Raw genomic sequence first — 19958 nt, 5'->3', positions numbered from 1 at the left:
CGTTATAGCGGCGAATTGCAGAACTCCAGTCAGAAGCTCTGAGGAAGGTGTCTGATAGACATCGAAACGTAAGCAGGTGAGAACCTTCCTGGTTGTGTAAGAAGAAAATTCTATACCCTAAATGTTGTATATATTGTGAAGATTGACATGAATTAATTCATATTATCAATGGCAAGACATATGGAGATGAAAAATCAGTGATAATACTGAGAAATTTTAGACATCTTTCCTCATTTCACCTTTTATCATCATCACCCTTTTATCTGTCATCTCATCTTCACTTCTCCTCTACAAGATGGCAAGACATGTGGAGATGAAAGCTACATGATCTTAATACTGGCAGACATCCGATAAGCTAAGAGATGGATGTCAATATCAAGAAATGGCATCTGTTAAACTAAGTGATCTTAATACTGGCAGACATCTGTTAAGTTTAGTGATGTCTGCTAATAATCAATATAAAGATCTGCTAATAATCAATATAAAGATCTGGCATCTGTTAAACTAAAGTATGTGATCTTAATACTGTCAAACATCCATTAGACTGAGTGATGTTAATACTGGCAGACATCCGTTTACATCTTTCCTCACTCCTCCTCCTCCTATGCATCCTCCTCCTCATCCTCCCCATCCTCCTCCCCTCCTCCATCATCCCCCCCGCCTGCCTCGTCCTCTGTCTCCTGTGCAGACTCCTCTGCTCCCTCAACCAGCTCTCTGGGTGTCAGATGTTAAGCTGATTAATACTTAGTACTTCAGTTCAGTATTACATGTAGTTTGTTTGAGAATGGACCTGCATGACACTAAGTTAAACACTGAGAAGTACAGAACACTGAGAAGGGTGGAAAAAACTGGTTGTCAGATCATCTGTGGTGCTCCAATGTTCAAATAATTGCACTAGGGAGTAGGTACTAGTACTAGGTTTCGAGCTGATTTAAGTCTAATTGTGTGCATATGTTAACTTTTCAATGCATGCAACTAGGGCTGTGATGTAAACAAAGTGCAATACTATATAATATGTACAAGAACGCATGATTCAGTCATCAGCTGCAGTATCTTTTATCAATAAACCAACAGATTGATTGATTGATCGATCATTCCGAAACCTGCATATACTAGTAATTGGTGATAAACTCACTCGTAGTCAATGTCTCCATCCCCGTCCTTGTCCAAATAATCAATCAGCACATCCAGCTCCTCATCCTCCAGCTCAATGCCAGTGTTCTGTGGGAGCAGCAGGATTACACCAGAGAAAGATTAAATGGGAATTCTCTTCTTCTGATTCCCCTTAACTGTACAGTCTTCTAGGAACACTGTATACACTTATATTATAATACAGTAAGCTTATAGAATCAAAGCCTGAAAAATGAAGATGCTATTGCCATATCCTTAGACCTCTCTTCCAACATCGGGGTCAGAAGTGTTCAATACAGACTTCCATACAGCAGGATATTAGCTACACTCAAAACAAAGCAAAATGAACAAAACATGCTCTTATAGCTGTCAGAAACTATCAAACATATCAGATTACATACACTGGTAAGGCATTCAATTTCCTGAGCCTCAGATTATGGGGGGGGGGGATCAATGGAGTAAGGAAAGATAAAGTTGAATCTGAGACCCAAGAAATTAAATTGCTGTCAAGTTTTACCTGGAAACTTTAAGCATGGCGGACAATACAACTACTGTAGACATATTCTTGTGAGACAAATGCCCATCAACTTCTGACATCATCACACTTCTGACTTCCAGAGTCAGTGAGTGGATCATACATCTGACCAAGGTTGATGAGTTTGACCAAAAATTTATGGTAGGTTCCTTTCTTGTGTTGGAACAAACACTACAAGACTTAGTATGGATTCTACCAACACAGATGAGCTCAGTGCAATTTTTTTGCTACTAATTTTTCTTTTGCAACTAATAAAGTATGAATTCTACCAACATAGATGAGCTCAGTGCAATTTTTTTGCTAATTTTTCTTTTGCAACTAATAAAGTATGTCTTGAATTCTACCAACACAGGTGAGCTAAGTGCAATTTTTTTGCTAATTTTTCTTTTGCATCATCGCGCCATACTTGAAGAGGTCAGGATTGGAGTCAGGGTAAAGACTCGGGAGGACTCCTCACCCTGATTCCAACCCTAAACTCTTCCCGGGAAACCGTCATGCTTCCGTCCTCGTCCATCGCCCGGAAGACGTCCCACATCCGCAGACCGCGCTTCTCAATGTGCATCCGCAGGGCCGTCAGCACGTCTTGGGCGATCGTCTACGGGTGTTCAAGAAAGCAAAAATGAATCGGGGAAATGTCACAGTTTCAAAGTTGAAGGCTGGTAGACTCAAACTTTTCTGAAGGGCTTCAATTGTACAAACTTTTAGTCTTTTTGAAAAGGGTGCGAATTGAATGTATGGTTTTCTGCAAAATAAAAAAAGGTGGGATGCACTACAATTTGTGACTTTAGATATGTACCCTTTTCTGAAGAATGAAGACTAAGATGAAAACTTGAGGTCTGCCAACCTCAACTCTTGACATTAAATTGAAAGACAATGTGCACAGATGTTTTTGCAGTTATAAATGGTGTGCTGAGTTATAGAATTGCTGCACTGCAACTAAACGTGCTACACTGCAACTGGTATCAGTAATAAAGTGCAATTTTTGACCTCATAACAATGATAACACACTCAGCTGGTTGTGAAACAATAACTCTTACAAATGGTGACCAAAACTCTTGGTGCAAAAAATTTAAATAAAGTGCATGATTGTGGTGCAGTCTAACAACATTCAAGTTCACAAGGCACCAGCCTTCAAGACAATATTAACTTGAAGAATAGCACAGGTGAGTAGAAACCTAGGAATGCAGTGGGCACACGAGGCATGCAGAACAAACAAAGTGAACATGGTGGTACTTACCTGCTGCCACTCTCGCCATGGAGCCAGGTGTAACAGTTCACACAACTACCACAAGTGTAACCTACAACAAGCACTGCAGCCAAGACTTCAGGAAAGTAGGAGACGAAGAAAGCACAAGTCCAGCAGGAGAAAAAGTGCAAGTCTGGAGGAGTTGAAAAAATCTTTCCCTGAAAAAGTTCCGTCACATCATGGCCTGACCCTTTCTGTGGGGCAGAGAATTGAGCAGCACAGAAACACTATATCATCACAAATTTTTGCCATCACTTTTTTGTATCAGACTTCATAAAGATGAACACATCATAAAAATTTTGGTCACCACGAAAGAATCAAATGCCCTTTTGAGCAAAACGTCAACGAAACAGCATTTTGTACCTCCAAGCATGTTTTAGAAGATTGTTCGAAGACCCATATTAAGGCTTAGCCAAAAAAAGAACAATTTACGGTAGGTGGCCGTTTTCAGCACCAGGCCCTCTGGTTTACGCCTGATTTGTGCCAAGTGGTTTCCCCTTACTTGTTCTACATGCTTAGCTTTTCATCATTACTAGTCGAGTGAGAAGAAAGACAACTGTGCCCTTTTGTTCCCCTTTAGCCTGGCAGAAAAAACAGCTCAGGCGTAATCCCTCCTGAACAAATTGAATCAAAACAGTTTTGATAAAGACAGGATTCTTGAGAAAACTTGGAAAGTTTGCCTTTAAAGACCCCACAGGTGTTTTCATCAGGGAAGACAAACAATCAAATTTTTCTGTCATCCTTGAAATATTAGCGAAAAGGAGTTTGATAGTTCAACAATACATTCTTTTCTATGTTGTGATGAAATGAATTACGATATTTTTGATTCCGGGATGGAGAAAACTAATTCAAAATGCCTTGGTGGAGGGAAGGTCATTAAAGGGACCTATGGGGTCTTGATTCCCCCCCACATGTTTTGTTTATTCTTTGTCAAGTTTGTGTTCTTATTGGCTCAATGCCTGACAGCTACCTGTCACGTTTTACAATTCAGCATGGGGCAACTTGTTTTCGAGAGAGGAAGTCAATAAATACCCAATGTTTGCTCAATAAGCGTGATGGGACAAAGAGGAAAACGGCCACGGGAGAAAATGAAGCACTCTTGAGTCAACAATCCTTACCCTTCAATAAAGGTACTTGGTCAAATGCCAATTCAAATTGACTGTTAGTAGTTCTGAATAACACATCCTGTTTTAACACAAACTTTTTGGGGGTTCAAAAACTAATTTCGTTTCCCTTTCTGTAGGGTACTGATTTGAATTTAAAATTGTGGTCAATTCAGGAAAAGAAATGCTGAAGAAAAAGGGTCAAAAGTTAGAACATGCAGAGGAATTTGACTTTTTTGTTCAGCGTTTCTCAAATTGTTCCCGATTTTGTTCACCACTATATTCTATACTGCTTATAAGACATGTCAAGTATTTAACTGAAGAAAGGTTTTGAAAGTTGGGTGGAAATGCACTGTTAGCAAAAACAATCACATACTTACCAACAGTTACTCTTGTTGGGAATTTATTACTCAGAAAGAAACACACTAAGTCTTAGAAAGTCAGTTTCACAGCAAACCAGGGGAGAATTTAAAGGTGCATCAGGTGGTTCAAAGGTAAATCCAACCACAAACTACTTGATAGCAAGTATAATCTCTATACCAGGTGTCAATACAAATCAGATTCCAAAATTACATGATAAAACATTAAGATAAACAACAATTACAATCTTTAAAACACTTTAAACCTATGAAATATTCACATCCTATATATACATACAGTACTTTTAGTGTTCCAGAAGAATCTAATAGACAGTATACTTTTGAAGTAGCAGTGATGACATGTTAGCCATATAACTTTCTATTACACATAACCCTTACTTTACAACTGCCCGTAAACCAACACATTGAACAACATTAAATATATACACTTTGCCTCCACCATAATTCATCATTGCAACTTTTTAAAGTTAGTTTGGACTGACATTGGGAAAATTTCCTCCATAGTTTCCATTTTACAATTCTAACCATACCTCCCAGATGGTTTTCCACAGGTCCAACTTTGGACATACCATCAAGGACATATACATGTAATGTCCTTGATCAAACAAAGTTTTCTCCAAAAACATGCTGTTATACAGTACCTCATTGACTGCTTTGAATGGTTACAAAATCTTAATATTGAACCAATACTACTGACTATAACTGTTATACTGTTGGCAAGCCTTTCCTACATGTAGATACTATTGCATGTTTTACAATATTGCAAGTTCAAGTTTACATTAGTATCAGAACTTGTATCCCCCTCAATTCCATTTTATTATAATATTTTCCTGTAAAATCATTTAATAGGAAGACTTAATTTGTAGCACAAATTTGCCAATATTGGAAAAATTTCACAAATGTATCTTAACATAGTCTGTATCATATAAAAGATGTAATAAGTCTCGCGTTTGAATACTGAACGCAAAAAGGCAGTTCAGCAAAAAAAAAAGTGCAGCAATCTCCATTTGTGTTGTCTTCAAGCTTGAGTCTGTTTCTGTTTCTTCATTCTCTTCTGAAATGTATCAATTTCGGGCTCATTTTTGTGAAGAAACTCAACGTGACCACCACCGTTTCACCAGTGCCAAATTCCATACCAAACCTGAACCCAAGCGCATGCAGAATATGCAGAATGCTTTTGGGAAACGGGGAAAAGTGTCCTTTTCTTGACATGTCTGGGGCTCAATTTTCATCCAATCTGAGCACCGTGTACAAAGCACATATACCTGGGTTCACACACAAACAGGCATCCCTGCCTAAAAAAACATCACTGGACTACACGTATTACTCACTAGAAATATTTTTTTCTGTTACCTGCAATTACATTACATGTAATTAAGCCCAGGTGATTTTGAAAACTAAAAAAAATGCAAGTCAGACTATCGGTATTGCACATCTTTTTAAGATGAGGAATAAAACTGAATGTTCAGAAACTGAATGCATTCTCAAGGTACATATATACATGTACAAGGTACATGAACAATTACTACTATCAGAAACCATCCCAAATTTACCCCTATGAGGTACTAAGCAAAAAAAAAAAAAAGAGTTACTACAAATATACACAAATATACAGTTTCTAAACTAAAGGATGCTACAAAGTGTGAACCCAGTACATGTCATATGTATCCATGTGTGCTCCAGAGTACATGACTGTATTTCAGCTTTTCCGCAAACAATGCCTGTCCGCTGGGCTAGCACGCACGCGCCTGCAATGCAAGGTCCCAAAACATGCTTCACACGTGCACAAACCACGATGTAAAATGAAATGGTACCAACACCTCCCCATGATCATGACTAAAATGCGACTAATGAGCAAACAAATTAAACAAATGTTAGTTTATCTTAAAAATTAATTGCTATTAAAACGTTTTTCAAAAAACTTTTCCATGCCATCTATATGGAAGTTTTGATGATATAATTTTAAGTTTTCCTGTATTAGGCAAAATCATTTCATATCAAATTTCAGAAATAAAAATCTATAAAATTCATTAAAAACTTGTGCTTCACTGCTTTCAATTGATGTTTTAACCAGCAATTCACCAAAAATCACTGCATTCACTGAAAATTGAACTGAATTAGAATTTTGTAAACAAACTTTCCTGAGAGACTTTTTTTCAAGAAAATATAAAATGATACACAATCTCTTTCATCTTTGGAACCCCCTTTGCTTCTTTCTTTGTCAAAAAAATTTCATCATTGAGTTCAAAGCATTCAGGGACAAAACTTGCAACATGTAACAACTTAGTTTAAACTAAGTATCAAGAGACGTCAGGTGTCATTGTCTTTAAATTTGTAATTATCTATCTGCTTTGATTTATGTTATTATGTCATGTAATTGTTATGCTGATGACATTATTAGTCCCAACCAGACTCCTTTGCAGGCTGAATAAATAGTCTAAGGGGAACATCATTGGCCAGAGGAGTTGGCCGGCCATAGAGGGTCCAGTTTGCCTGCGTGCGATTTCTACTATTTATTCAGCCTGCAAAGGAGTCTGGTGGAGACTATGACATTATGTCGTTCCACCACCTTTGCACCTTTGTTAGGATGAAATTAGTCCGTATTATTTGGCACACACCACACGGCAAATTAAAGTTAGTACTGCAAGGTTACATCCCAGCATGCATCATGATTCCTCTGATGCACCCTGGGAAGACATGACCCGTTAATCCCAGAATGCAGTGTTATGAGATTAAGTCAGTTTGTTGGAGAGCCTCTACCACCTTGGCCATCTTTCTCTCCTGCTCCTGGTGGGCCTGCGCTCCGAACACCAGCTCTCTGTCCCGGGAAAAGGAAACAAACAAAACATGAGTACTTGAATAACTTAACTCTGGATTATCAAACTACTAAAGTATTCTACTACATCTAGATTGTCTCTGATTAGAGCTGTGTACCGGTACACAGTACCGATACTGTACCGGAAAAATTGATTAGGTACAGGTCCAAAATACCTAATCCCTCAGTACCGGTACTGTACCTAAACAATTTCACACCAATTTTATGCCTATTTGTGACCTCAAATGTGTAAATAGCTGGTTAACAATGGGTCCCTGTGTAAGGACAGTGTGTTCATGAAAACAAAAACAAAAATTTTATCTGAGCATTCGCCATAAACAAAGAATAAACCTTAACTATCAAGTTTATTTATGTTTTTTTGTTATTGAAGGAGTTCAGAAGAGCATATAAATTGGTCGAATTGTTCAGGTACAGGTTCAGGTCCGGACCTGTACCTAAACCTGTGTACCTGTACCTGTACCTGTACCTAAAATTTGTTTAGGTACACAGCTCTATCTCTGATTAATAATTTTGTTTGATTTATTGAAAAAGACTGGAGTTGTAATGGGTAAGTCCAATTTCTTTAGTTAAAAATCACTGAGTTCAATCAAACCTGCTTCGTAATGACTTCTTATGACATACATGTATATGCCAACCTGCAAAGCAAATGATGGTCTGTTTCATACAATTTCTGTCATTCAATATTCTTATCTTAATCCTTTCTAATATTTTCATCTAACTCGGTAAAATTCACATCTGAATGACAAAACGTAGTGTAAGTTAACATAACTGACCTAACCACACACAGGAGTCCAGGAATAGGGAATCAGCAGACTGGTGTAGTCAGCAGGATGTTGGGAACCAAACTACACAAACTAAAGATGCTCCCAACACCCTACTGATGAGGCCATGCCAATTTAGTTTGTTGGTTCTCAGACCTTCTCAGGTTCTTTTTTAATGCAGGGGAGAAACTAGTAGTAATCACCAGTCCTGTTTTGTATCCCCTTCCATTTGGTGAATTATAAGCCTGAATGCCAGACCTGTATGCTTTGAATTCCATGTTTTCCATGTTGATCTTCTAAATAGAAATTACATGTACCTTTTAAGGTCTGAGACCCAACAAATTGAACTGGTGTGGCCGGTCTAACCAGTCCTACTGGAAAAACAGATTACTTACCCCTGGAGAGGTGGGAACAAACCATACACACCAGACACTATATGGCAATTCAAAACATCACTACACGGACATGTCTACGGACAATCCAGCAACTTGACCAAGTGCGATTTCCTCACAGGTGGACAAGTCTGTGCTACAAAGAATTTGTTTCCTTGTCTGAGTGCTTGTAATGTTCTAAAAAGGAGACTATACTGTGTAGTATTCAATGCATACACTTTGTCATACATGTAGTTAGCATATTAGCAAACTTACCCAACCACTTGGAAGCCTTTCTCAGAATTCTCTGTACTACAAATATTGATTTGAACCTGGGTACTTGGTCATTACTAAAAGCAAGATAACGGTTGCTGTAACATCAAAACGTGAATGATAAGGAGGTTCTCATGTTCATAACTATTTCTGATGTGCATGGCTTGTTTTGTCAAGACTGTTAGTTGAATAAGAGAGAGAACAGTTATACATACCCAATACCACTATGTATCCACGGAGGCAAAAGGCAAGGGATGCGGTAGGTTGGGAGAGAAACGTGTTTGGTGAGATTGAGAAACATCTACAGCACTGGACTCAGGGGAGAACTTATAAGTAAAGAGATTATATCAGACTGTCTATAGTAACACAGCAAGCACAGCACTCAGAAATTCAAAGCACTTCACACAAAGAAGCATAATTGACAGATATAAGAGCACATGTAAGAGAACAAAGCTCTTTCATATAATAGGTTCTGGACCTGATAGTAGATAGCCTTAAAGTGCCTGAGAAAAAGTGAGGTACATATTTTGCACCACATGTAGCACTTCGATCAATTATGCTGTGCTGAAATTCAGTCCACTGCCAGCCAAGACAAATGTTTCAAAGGGACAACCCATCTCCGTAACTACTTAATCTTTGGCGGGTCGTTGAGACAGAGAGGAAGACAGTTTTCTGTGACAGCGAGAATCATCACGCAGCAGCAAACGTTGCTCGGTAACTGAAAAATTCCTGCTGGCCTCTGAAAGCTCTCTGTTGCAAATTTGCGGCAAAACAACGCAAGAGTACGGAAATCGCCACACAAAGCAGCATTACAGCAATCACAAAGCGCAGTGCATTGCAGCAACCTTTTCAAGCTATGCAGTCTTTCAGTTTCGCAGTATTACTTAATATTAAGACTCAGAGCAGATTGCGAGCAAAACCACACAGCAGTAATGTTGTTAAGATTCAAGTTTTTTAGTTATCCCACACGAGTAGAACAGAAGTGCCTACAAACGTCTTTGCTGTGACAGTCGCAGGGCACATTTCACATGATCATCTCTGATCTCAAGGCTCTCAGAAATTTCTGAATGGCCAGAATGTCAGCCATCCTCATATGGTTAGAACCTTTGTTGTCACACACTTCCAGAGAAATGGTACTCACCCATATTCAATCTCCCCGTCCCCGTCCTTGTCCAACGTGTCCAGGAGTCGGTTCAACTCATCAGGAGACAGGTCAATCCCCGTAGCCTGTAGGTGTAGGAAAATGGCACTGTGACTCTACATACAATCAGTTCAAATCAGAAAAACAAAACACCCTTCTGTCAAATGCCCAGAAACAATTCTTCAGCAAACTTTACTCCCTGCTTCAAAGCACAAGCTCACACTGGTATCTATTCATTAGTTCTATTACTCGAGACATAACTGAAGGTATCTACATGTACGTGATGAGATACTAGTATGAAAGAAAACTCAACAGTCACTGGATAATTTTTAATAAGTATATTATGCAGTTGCTTTAATGAGTAACATTTTTCTTTTGTCTCATTCCTTGACAGATAAACCTGATTACATACCTCATGCTCACTAATAAAAGGGGTGCGGCTTGATTTGACTTATGCCAAGTGCCAGTTCTTCTCAAGCCACGTTGGAACCAAAGAAGTGGGCTAAAGTGACATCTACATTTTGTTACTGGACAGAGACTACAAACCTCTATCCCCTGGGCGAACTCCTCCCTGGTGACACTCATGCTCTTGTCCTTGTCAAACTGGTTGAAGAGGTCGACCAGACGCAGGTTGTTCTTCTCCACGTACTGCTTCAGTTTTGTCATCGGGTCTGCACGTGGCTTTGCCTTCTTAAAGTCCTTTGCGGCACCACCTTAAGAAATTGTGACGCAATAATGAAAGTTTACGTCATGTTAATCTGTGGGATTAAAGTTGCTTCCACCCTTCCTCACTCACCGACAAAAATGGCCAAAGATTCACGGTAAGTGAGAAAACCTAGAGGCAAAGAAAATTTAATTCAAGATAACTTCCCAAGTTCCCAGTATACAAGTCAGTGTATTCTGTAGTATGCATTAGCAGGTTCCATAAAACCCACACCACCATCTTCAGCATGCTCTTCCTTCATCTTTGAACAAGCAATGTAGCATGTCATGCACGTATCAACAAATATTAAGCTGAGCAGCACAGTAACACCTAGCTTCAGTGTAGAGTGAACCAGTCATAATTGCCCTGATAAAGATGACAGAGTCAGACAGACCATCATCAAATGTCAGCTCTTGTTAAACAAGTGGTTGTAAACAAAGAATGTTGCAGCTGTAAGTCCCAATGCAGTAATGTTTCATACACATGTATAAGGACCAAGGTGAGTCTGAAAATAATGTGCTCCCAAATACACCACCACTTTCAATACTGCTGCGAAAAGTTTTACCCCTGCCATGTACTCGTTCCGCTGTTGTTGTCATGATGCGGACACAGAGATGTAAGAGATGAGTCATGAAAAAGGTGAAAGACAAAAAACACAAACTACATGTACTAACTATAACTATCAGTTGAACTATAGGAAGAATAGTGTAAAGTAACAAAACACTAATGGAGATCCTACTAAATAAACAAACAACCAAAGTTGCAAAGAAAACAGGAGTGAAATTAAACAACACTGTAGAACAAGAAACAAACTTATGGTGTATGGGCTAGTGTAAGAATTGAGTTGGTACATGTCTGTATGTGCCTGGCACTGAAAATAAGCATTTTGAAATAGTACAGTAACTGAGTTGAAAACCAGAGCAACATTATTCAATCAAAAATACCTGTTACTGTATGAAAAATGACTGATTTCATAATGATATGATCTGAAGTATGGCTAGATCTAACAGCTACACTCCACCCAAGCCAAACTGACTAAGCTACAGTAAGTATACACTCAGTTGAGAGTCAACTGTACCTGTTTTGACGAGGAGAGCAGGCAGCATCTCCTTCACCTGTTTCAGCAGTTCATCAAAGTCATCATTCACCAGGATGTCCTACAGTAGAGAGGTGGGAGGGGGGGAGGGTTAGCATGCCAACATGTTGACAGAATTTGTTTGGACAGTGTATTTTGCCAGCAAGTCACATGTTTGGCTTAACTGGTTCACTCTACAACTTAGGCATGATGACAAAGAATTAGTGTGATAATATAATTAGTATTTTGGAAATATATTTTAAATTGTAGAAAGGCACCTATTATATTTGATACCAACAATTGCCTCTCTACAGTAGTTCTAAGAAATAATATATTATCTTATGTGTCTAAATTCAGGTTTGAAATATTGAAACGTGAATCAGTTCTTCGTTGTATATGAGCAGGAATAAAAAGACACATTTTTACAATTCATTGTTATATTATCAGATTATTTGATAGACCAGAACTTACAGAGAAGTCTAGCTCCTGGATGGCAGACTTCTCATTCTGGGAGATCCCCTTCAGAACACCGTAACAACCTGCAGACTGCATTGGGTTCTTCCCCATCTAAACAACAACAACAAAAAAATGTCATTATAATAACATAAAAATCTTTATAACTTGTTCCCATAAAATATAGTTTTCCATGAATAGAAAAAAAGTGCAAACATAACTAATGCTGTTTTTCTGCACTTTCAGGCATGGCCCCCAAAACTATATACATGTAAACCCAGCACATGCCAATGCAGGTCAGGTAGACATAAAATATACCTACTAACTGTGACAGCTCCATTTTTACCTGCACTAACCTGCATATACAGGTGGCATTTCAAGCCCTGATCACTATTCTACAGTAGTAACTGTACTAACCTTCAGCACTCTGAGTGTATCATTCTCTATCAACCCCTTAGCTAGCAGGACTGCGCCCTCGGTAGAGATTCTGTTGTTACTGCAGCAAGACAAGACAAAACAAGGTAATCAGACAGTATGGCAAAAAAGTAAAGACCGCCCTATGGACTGTCCATAAATTCATACTTTTTTAAGCCAATGAATATTTCAAACAGTGCCAAAACAGCGCCAAAGGTTTTTAAGTACAAAGCAGCACTACAAAATTGATATACCATATACAGAATAGCACTTTGGCAAACCGTACAGCACCTGTGCAAAATCTGTAACCTCATGTGAATAGCACTTCTAAAAAACATATTGTTTAAGGTCGTATTTGAGTATTTAAGGATGATATCCCATCTGTAGTTTTCAAATGTTGTGTCAGAAAAGATATCTTTTGCAACAGACAAAATTGTGATGCAACGTTGACCAACTGTAATCCAACAGAAATGTCCAGTATCAGTCCAATACTAGCAACTCATGACTACTACAATAACCCAATGATACATGTACTAGGCTACAAACAGTTGACTTCTATGCCTTACCTCATGTCCAGAAACTCCAGGGTTTTGTTGGACTTGAGGGCATCTCCGATGGCCTCGGCTCCGTCATCACCAAACCCGTTCCAGGACAGGTCCAGGTGAGTTATGGTGATGTTGTCCTTAGAGAACAAACAGGATATTTCACACTTTGTCTTCGGTATACTGACTATACAGAAGCTGGTATGTGACGGAAGCATGCTTATACTAGCTATACAGATACAGATACAGAAGCTGGTGTCAAACAAAGGGTTGTTATACCGGCTATAGAGATACAAAAGCTGGCGTGTTACACAAAAAGGCTGTTATTTTATACTGGCTATACAGAAGCTGGTGTGTTACGCTGAAGGGCTATAATTATACTGGCTATACAGATACAGAAGCTGGACATCAGGTGTATTACATCAAAGGGCTGATATTCCTGCCGAAGGGCCGAATACCTACAGATACAGATACAGTAAAGACCTACCCTGATGCCTTCAGACACAGCCAGTGCCCCTTTCCTGCGCAGGTGGTTCCAGCTGAGGTCCAGTACCTTCATCTGGCTGTTCTCAGCGATGGCCGGCCCTAGCAGCCCTCCGGAAACCTCCCCAAACTCGTTATGACTCAGGTCCATCTCCTCCATCTTCTGATTACTCTGGGGGACGAAAGGAGGGGTCAGAGGGCAGAGGGATTGGGGGGGTGGCAAGACGAGGGGTTAGAAGGATTGGGAGGGGGGGTTAAGGCTCAGGTAAGGTAAGCAGAGCTCAAAAGACTGCGTGTATTGCAGGTGAGTGTAGGTAAAGTTGGAGCTATGCAGGTAATTCTGATGTCTACCTCCACTTAATCACTTAGAAGGGATAGGGAAAGGGAGGGGAAAGTGGTTTCTAACACTGATATTCTACAGAAATAGTCATTTCATTTGCAACAACACACCGCAAAAATCAAAACATTGCATGAACCTCCAGACTCTGTAACAAAATGAAACATTCTGGCTGCACACAGTTGCAAACAAATAAAGCATGGATGCAATCATGCATGAAAACCAAGCAAATAAAAATAAAGAAAATAAATAAAAGTATACCGTCAGCCATTAGAAACTGGCAAAAAAAACAGTTAGTGACAAACACTGCACATAAACAGAGCTCAGGCCATCAAGATTAGCAGGTTTTAGCCAGCAAAAAAATTTCCCAAGTAACTGCATGCCCATCAGTCTAGATCACCCCTGTCATAAAATGGTAAGGCCAAGTTTTGGATACCCCCCATGTCAGACTTTTGGACAAGTCCACTTTAGTACAGGGGTAATCAAGACCAACAAAGTTAAGCAGTTTTGGGTGGTCTCAAAATATCACACATTCTCCAACAAAATATTAGAAATCACTGCACAAAATAGTTTTGGAAACAATATGCAAACTTTGAGACCACCCCTTGGGGGAACGCCGTCAGCCAGTCAAAACCTGCTCACCATGATGGCCTCAGCGAATGCCTCTGCAGCTTTGTCCCCAAAGCCGTTTCCCGACAGGAGGACTCTGTCCAGGGTGGAGTTGTCCTGCAGCATCTCTGCTATCGGTTCTGCTCCATCGTTCCCAATCTTGTTGTAGGACAGGTCCTGTAGAGGAGACATGAGAGGGCAATGTGAGAAATGATACAATAATTAGCAGTCCCAATTCTGTATCAAAAGGACTCATATCATGAGAAGAATCTGAGGAGAAAGTCTCTACCTTGGAACATACAATTTTAGGAAGAAATGACTGTCAGCTGCAAAATTGTTTTAAAAAATGTCAGAGCACCAAGAAAATAAATTGTAGTGTCCTTATCTAATGCAAAATTTGACAGATAACACTGGCAAATGATAGTGATTATGACACTGTTTTGAGTTAGATTAAGACACAACCTACCAGATCATGTATGTAGCAGTTCTCCACCAGCATCTCTGCAATGTACTTCCCTCCCTGGGCTTCTAACCAGTTGTCTCTCAGGTTCAGCTTCAGGATGGTCGTATTCGTCTGCAAGAGATATGTGGATAGCTTCATCAAGTACAGTATATTCTTGATACATGTACTAGATGCGACCAGATATTTCTCTGTGCACCTAGATTTTTAAGGAGCAATAGTGTACCTATTCTGAAAAATAAACTTCGAGTCCTGTTTAAGTGAACGTGCTCCGTATCTCTTCCAGTATTTATTGACAAACTCAAATAACCAGCAGTTGTCAGCTGGAGTCTGCCTGCCACCAAAACTTCAACCAGAATTGGCCTGTTTTAACCCACACATAGGGGTGCACAAAAGAGGTACACATCTGTCATAGCGATCAAAGAACTGAGAGTAAGAACGGACTGTAAAGACCGTACCACCAGAGATGTCGCTATGGCCTTTGCTCCGAGCGGTCCCAGACCGTGGTGCATCATGACCAGCTCCGAGTCCTGCATGTGCCGGAGGAAGTATGACACAGGGACGACCCCGATCTGCTTACACGCCTCCTTGTACGTCGTCCTGCCAGTAGAGTCATACTCTATTCTCTTATCTGTTGGGAAAAAAAAGGTAGAATCTGAGTTTAGCTCTGGTAAGGATGAAAACATGTGAGAAGATAGATGTAAAATACTACAACTATGAAAAAGTTTTCTACTACTACGGAAGCAAATCACCCTTCTTCCTCCATACTCCATCTCTCAAGATAAAGTTCCACACTAAAAGCTTCTTTCCTAGAACTCCATCACTATGGAACAAGCTTCCTTGTGAATGCTTCCAAAATGGGTACAACATTAAACTTTTCGAATCTAGGTTGAACAAGCATCTGTCTCTACAGTCTACAGTTCGTGTAAGTGGTTCATTTGAGCCTTGTTTTGAGGTGAATATTTAAGTAAATAAAAAAAGGTTAAACCTGTAAAACTTTCCAACTTCTAGCGTTTGAAAAGATAGGAAATGGGAAGAATCAATAATTGATGGCAAAAGGTCACCCCAAATCACAAGTAATGCTTTCCTATTGTTGCTGTAATGTCAATGTAACCACATTAGAGATTGTTTAATCAATAATTTAGGGAGCCCTTTGGATATATTTGTCGAAACATCAATAAAGGTGTCATTGTACGACAGTATGAATTATGAAGTAAGTAATTTGATCCTCTCGAGAGCAAAGACCATCTGATACACGATTTATCTAATCATTCCGAGTGGTTGCACTAATAAACATTCCATTCAATGTCACAATTGCCTGGGGTTTAAATATACTTACAGACAAAAGATGTTATCTTTCATGAATATAAAAGCAGTCTGTCTCTGAGGAAGCAAAGCATAAACTAAGCTTTTTGCATGGCTGAAAGCACATGTAACATCAACATTGTAATCCTGTTGAGTACCCTAAAACTGTCAGATTTTAAACAAATGGTAAATTTAAAAACTTAACTATGTCCTATGCCTTTTTTATGGCATAACGTACACTTCTGGTATCCAGGACCTGGTGTTCAAAACATTCTTGAGGAACCTTTCCAGTAGCATTCAAGTTGGGTAAACAAGATTAGTAGTCGAGATTCAAACTCTCAACTTCTTGTTCTAGGGGCAGAGTCCCTTGCAAAAGAACTACGCACAATGCAATGTGTGATATTAGTTCAAGGATAGTTTAAACTTAAGATGATACTAATAAAATGAATGAATAACAACAAAAACACTTATCTAACCTCTAACAAATAGCAGCGAGTAGAAACTGGAAAAACCCTGACTCCCAGGACACCAGGAATCGAACCTGCACCGAACCCAGGCAGCCAGTTTACAACACCAGCGCACTAACGACTACTCCAAAACGTCCAGACCCACTGGAATGGATCTGTTTGCAGTGCTTGAACCCAACTGTTACACACTAGTCTCCACCAGACTTCTTTTGCAGGCTGAATAAATCGTAGACCTGATCGTAGACATTGGCCTAAAAAGGGTATTGATTGGCGAGAGAAGGTAGCCGGCCAGAGAAGCTCCATTTGCCATTTGATCGTCGATGGCCAGCTACATTCTCTTGCCAATTAATACCCTTTTAGGCCGATTTCTATGATTCATTCAGCCCGCAAAAGAAGTCTGGTGGGGACTAGTTACATGTACCTTCTATCTCGAGGTCTGTGTCGTAGCCATCGCTGCCCTCCCCGTCCCCCTCCTCCATCGTGGTTTTGGACCGCGTGTCTTCGTTGTCGCTCTGGTCGCTGACGTCCCCGGACATGTTGGAGATCTTACTTCCAGGCCGTCCTTTGGCGGACGAGCGTGCACTGCCATTCCGACTAACGCTCTGGAAGTGACAATTAAATTAAATTAAACTTGTCATGGACTAATATATACTACCCGGTGTTTTTGTTTGACTTATTAATATGCAGCCAACTTGAACTAGCCACAGTTATCACATCCTGTAATGACTGCTTACATGTACCTGTAATTCTTTCCAGACCTTTTCATAATATTTCTAGTTTTTCAGAATAATATCAGTTAGGGTTTTCAACTAGGGTTATTTGGCATAAATAATGCTAAGGGTATTTCCATAAAAAAATTGATACAATACAACATATTCACACATATTTTATGAGTTGGATGTGTTTTGTCAGTCAAGTTCAGAGTTCTTTGAAAAAAATGTTATCTCCAAGAAGATGTAAGTGTTACTAACAGGAAGGCAGCTCATCACAAAGCTGAGCAAAACATCACATCTGCTTGAAGACTTGGGGAGGGGGGTGACATTTTGTCAAGACTTCGAGCTTTCTGAATCTTTTTAGAATGATTATAGTAATATACGGTGCCTATCAGCCTTAAGACGCACACAGCGTACACTTACAACCTGTTGCACACCATTAGCTAGTTCATAGCCAAAAAATCTCGATCAAAAGGTTCAGAAAACGCCGTTAGTTACCTTGCGAGAAGGCGCCGGGCTGGTGCGACTGTGCGGTCGGGAGGCGGGCCCGCTTCCAGCCGACGGCGGTTTACTGACTTTCCCCTGGCTACCCGTGCCCGGTCTCGACTTCTGCTTCTCCTCCAGGTTCTTCAAGTTCTCCTTCTCGACGTCCGCCATGGTTTCTTTGTCCGTGGTCTTCGCTAGGATGCAGAATTCGGCATGTTTTTCTTGACGTTTTCAAATCTCGACTACTCGCGAAGAAGAAAACAGCTCAAAACTTTCAGCGTGAGGTTGTCATGGCGCCTCATTTGCATATCAAAGGTATGAGTAGTAGGGAGAGCGCACACGGAGTCGTTTTCTCGGGGATGAAAATATGATGACAACAAAGAATGAAATGAATAAATTAAAAGGCAAAAACTCTCTTCTTTTATTCTTAGTCGAAATTATAACACAACGAACTGAATGTATTTAGATTAAAATACTGTGAACATAAGGTACTGAGCCCCTTATATGTGTAACGTTTAAATACATTGTGATAACCATGCATCGATACGTGCATTGTTTCTTTAAAAAAAAAAACGGCATTAAAATACTTTTAGCATTGAACTCATCGTTTGCCTAAACATTTCAACGCATATTTTGCTGCTAGGGCAACCTATAACAGTGTATTTGTTCTCAATCATATTGGATGCACCTTACGATGACGTCATTACTTTCACCTGTGTTACCCTGCGCAATGACGTCAGCACAACGCGTTATGTTAGCGAGGCATCAAGAACACTCAAACGTTTTTATAGCTATCCTCTATATTATCGCAACGAGTTTATCTCGTCACACAAAACAAATGAAGGCAAATTTTAGGGGTCACTGCAATTTTCTCTTGTAGTAGAATGCTTCAAATTTGAACAAAAATCAAAGAAAGCCTACATAGACGAAACCACAACATAAATAGACTCTTGTCTTGACCGGGGCGAAAAGTGGGCCATCCTACAGCATACTTACCTGGCAGAGATGATTCGTTGATCATGCACGACGGTCCGTCCAGTGCGCATGCGTAGCGTCAGCACACTCCTGCTTGACGCTCCGTGTGTAGTCCTCGTTTTTGGCCGTTTTCGGCCGGAAAAAGTGGACATCCTGGTCTGGACTGTCGATATTCGGTTTGCTGGGCTTCCCAGGATTATTTTGGTGGTTTTGTGGAGTCTGAGGGTGCTTATTTAAGCACACTACGGTCGTTTCTGTGCGACCGTATTCCTGGTGAGGAGACGCCCCGGTAGACCTTGCGGTGCAAGCCGGCGGCGTGGCTCGCCACTTTCCGGTCTTCTGTTCTCAGAGTTCTCCAGCCTTTCACGGGTTGGGCCCAAGTCCCACCTCGTGTGGAAGGTCAGGAGGTTGGTCTATAACAGTACGGCTACTTTTCTTCTTGTTTTCCCGTAAATTGTTGTTGTACGAGCCATTGTACGCACTTGCCCTCCCCTCTCTTGTGGGGTGGTATCGCCCACCCCTTGGGTGGCCGTGTTGTTTTGTAAGTCGCCGGCGCCACAGTGTCTGGCTAAAGGCTCCAAAAGGGTTTTCCAAGAATCCTCCCAGGCACATTTTGCGCTACCATAGGTGCGGGTAGGGGCTCAGACAAAGCCTTCTGCGTACAAACCCCCCGATAGATCGTACAAAATGAGGAGAGATAACTCTATCTGTGTTACAACCACACAGAAAGACAGGCTGTCTGCTGCAGATGCCTTTGCCCTGTTAGACACTGTTGGTGTCCCCACCTCTAGTCTACAGGCTGTACAGGCGCTGAATCAGACATCTTTCGACGTAACGTTCCGCACCCTGCGGGATAGGAAATTGTATGCTGGTAAGCTAGCACAGCTAGACTGTGTAGATGTTCGTGTCTACGGGAGCGCTGAGTCCATCATTACAGCCTCCCGAATTCCTGACGAATTCGACGATAACTATGTCAGGAACTACTTGTCACGTTTCGGACAGGTCCTTGCTTCCCGTATGGTAACTTACAGGGACAGGCCTTCCGTCAGAAATGGCAACAGACAGTACAAAGTTGTCCTCAAGCCAGGCGTAAACGTCCCGTCTTCTTGGAGGTTGGCGGATGGTCGTCTGGTGTTTTTCAGCTATGTTGGCCAAGTCA

At 40.5% G+C, this 19958-nt stretch overlaps 1 protein-coding gene across 7 annotated transcripts; it reads right to left on the bottom strand.

The window, feature by feature from the left end:
• Positions 1-226: 226 nt before the first annotated feature.
• On the bottom strand, positions 227-18140 carry LOC109466883 (leucine-rich repeat-containing protein 74B-like). Of its 7 annotated transcripts, XM_019764748.1 has the most exons (18): positions 17837-18140; positions 17047-17227; positions 15312-15484; positions 14860-14967; positions 14427-14570; positions 13452-13619; positions 12989-13104; positions 12426-12504; positions 12027-12122; positions 11559-11637; positions 11046-11066; positions 10324-10490; positions 9778-9863; positions 8852-8860; positions 7159-7213; positions 2124-2261; positions 1136-1221; positions 227-714 (listed from the first exon to the last, which is right to left on the bottom strand). In XM_019764748.1, exons 1-18 carry the CDS (start codon positions 17993-17995, stop codon positions 603-605), a joined length of 1977 nt encoding a protein of 658 aa, XP_019620307.1. In that variant the 5' UTR covers positions 17996-18140; the 3' UTR covers positions 227-602. The 7 variants fall into 7 exon arrangements, with proteins under 7 accessions (XP_019620307.1, XP_019620314.1, XP_019620321.1 ...); XM_019764755.1 differs by lacking the exon at positions 8852-8860; XM_019764762.1 differs by lacking the exon at positions 11046-11066.
• Positions 18141-19958: the final 1818 nt, after the last annotated feature.

Source organism: Branchiostoma belcheri, unplaced genomic scaffold, assembly GCF_001625305.1.
Source record: "Branchiostoma belcheri isolate BF01 breed outbred unplaced genomic scaffold, Haploidv18h27 scaffold1, whole genome shotgun sequence".
Classification (NCBI taxonomy): Eukaryota; Metazoa; Chordata; class Leptocardii; order Amphioxiformes; family Branchiostomatidae; genus Branchiostoma; species Branchiostoma belcheri.
Note: the sequence above shows the minus strand (reverse complement) of the source record. Positions and strands in the feature narration are given on the sequence as shown.

What these genes read in the sequence shown, in the direction of transcription:
- LOC109466883 (XM_019764748.1), bottom strand. Translation starts at nt 17,995, where the DNA reads ATGGCGGACGTCGAGAAGGAGAACTTGAAGAACCTGGAGGAGAAGCAG. An exon ending in CTGGAGTTTCTGGACATGAG is followed by an intron (nt 12,505 to 12,988) that starts GTAAGGCATAGA and finishes GTCTTGCTGCAG; the next exon opens with TAACAACAGAATCTCTACCG. An exon ending in TGCTCTCCTCGTCAAAACAG is followed by an intron (nt 11,067 to 11,558) that starts GTACAGTTGACT and finishes TGACAACAACAG; the next exon opens with CGGAACGAGTACATGGCAGG.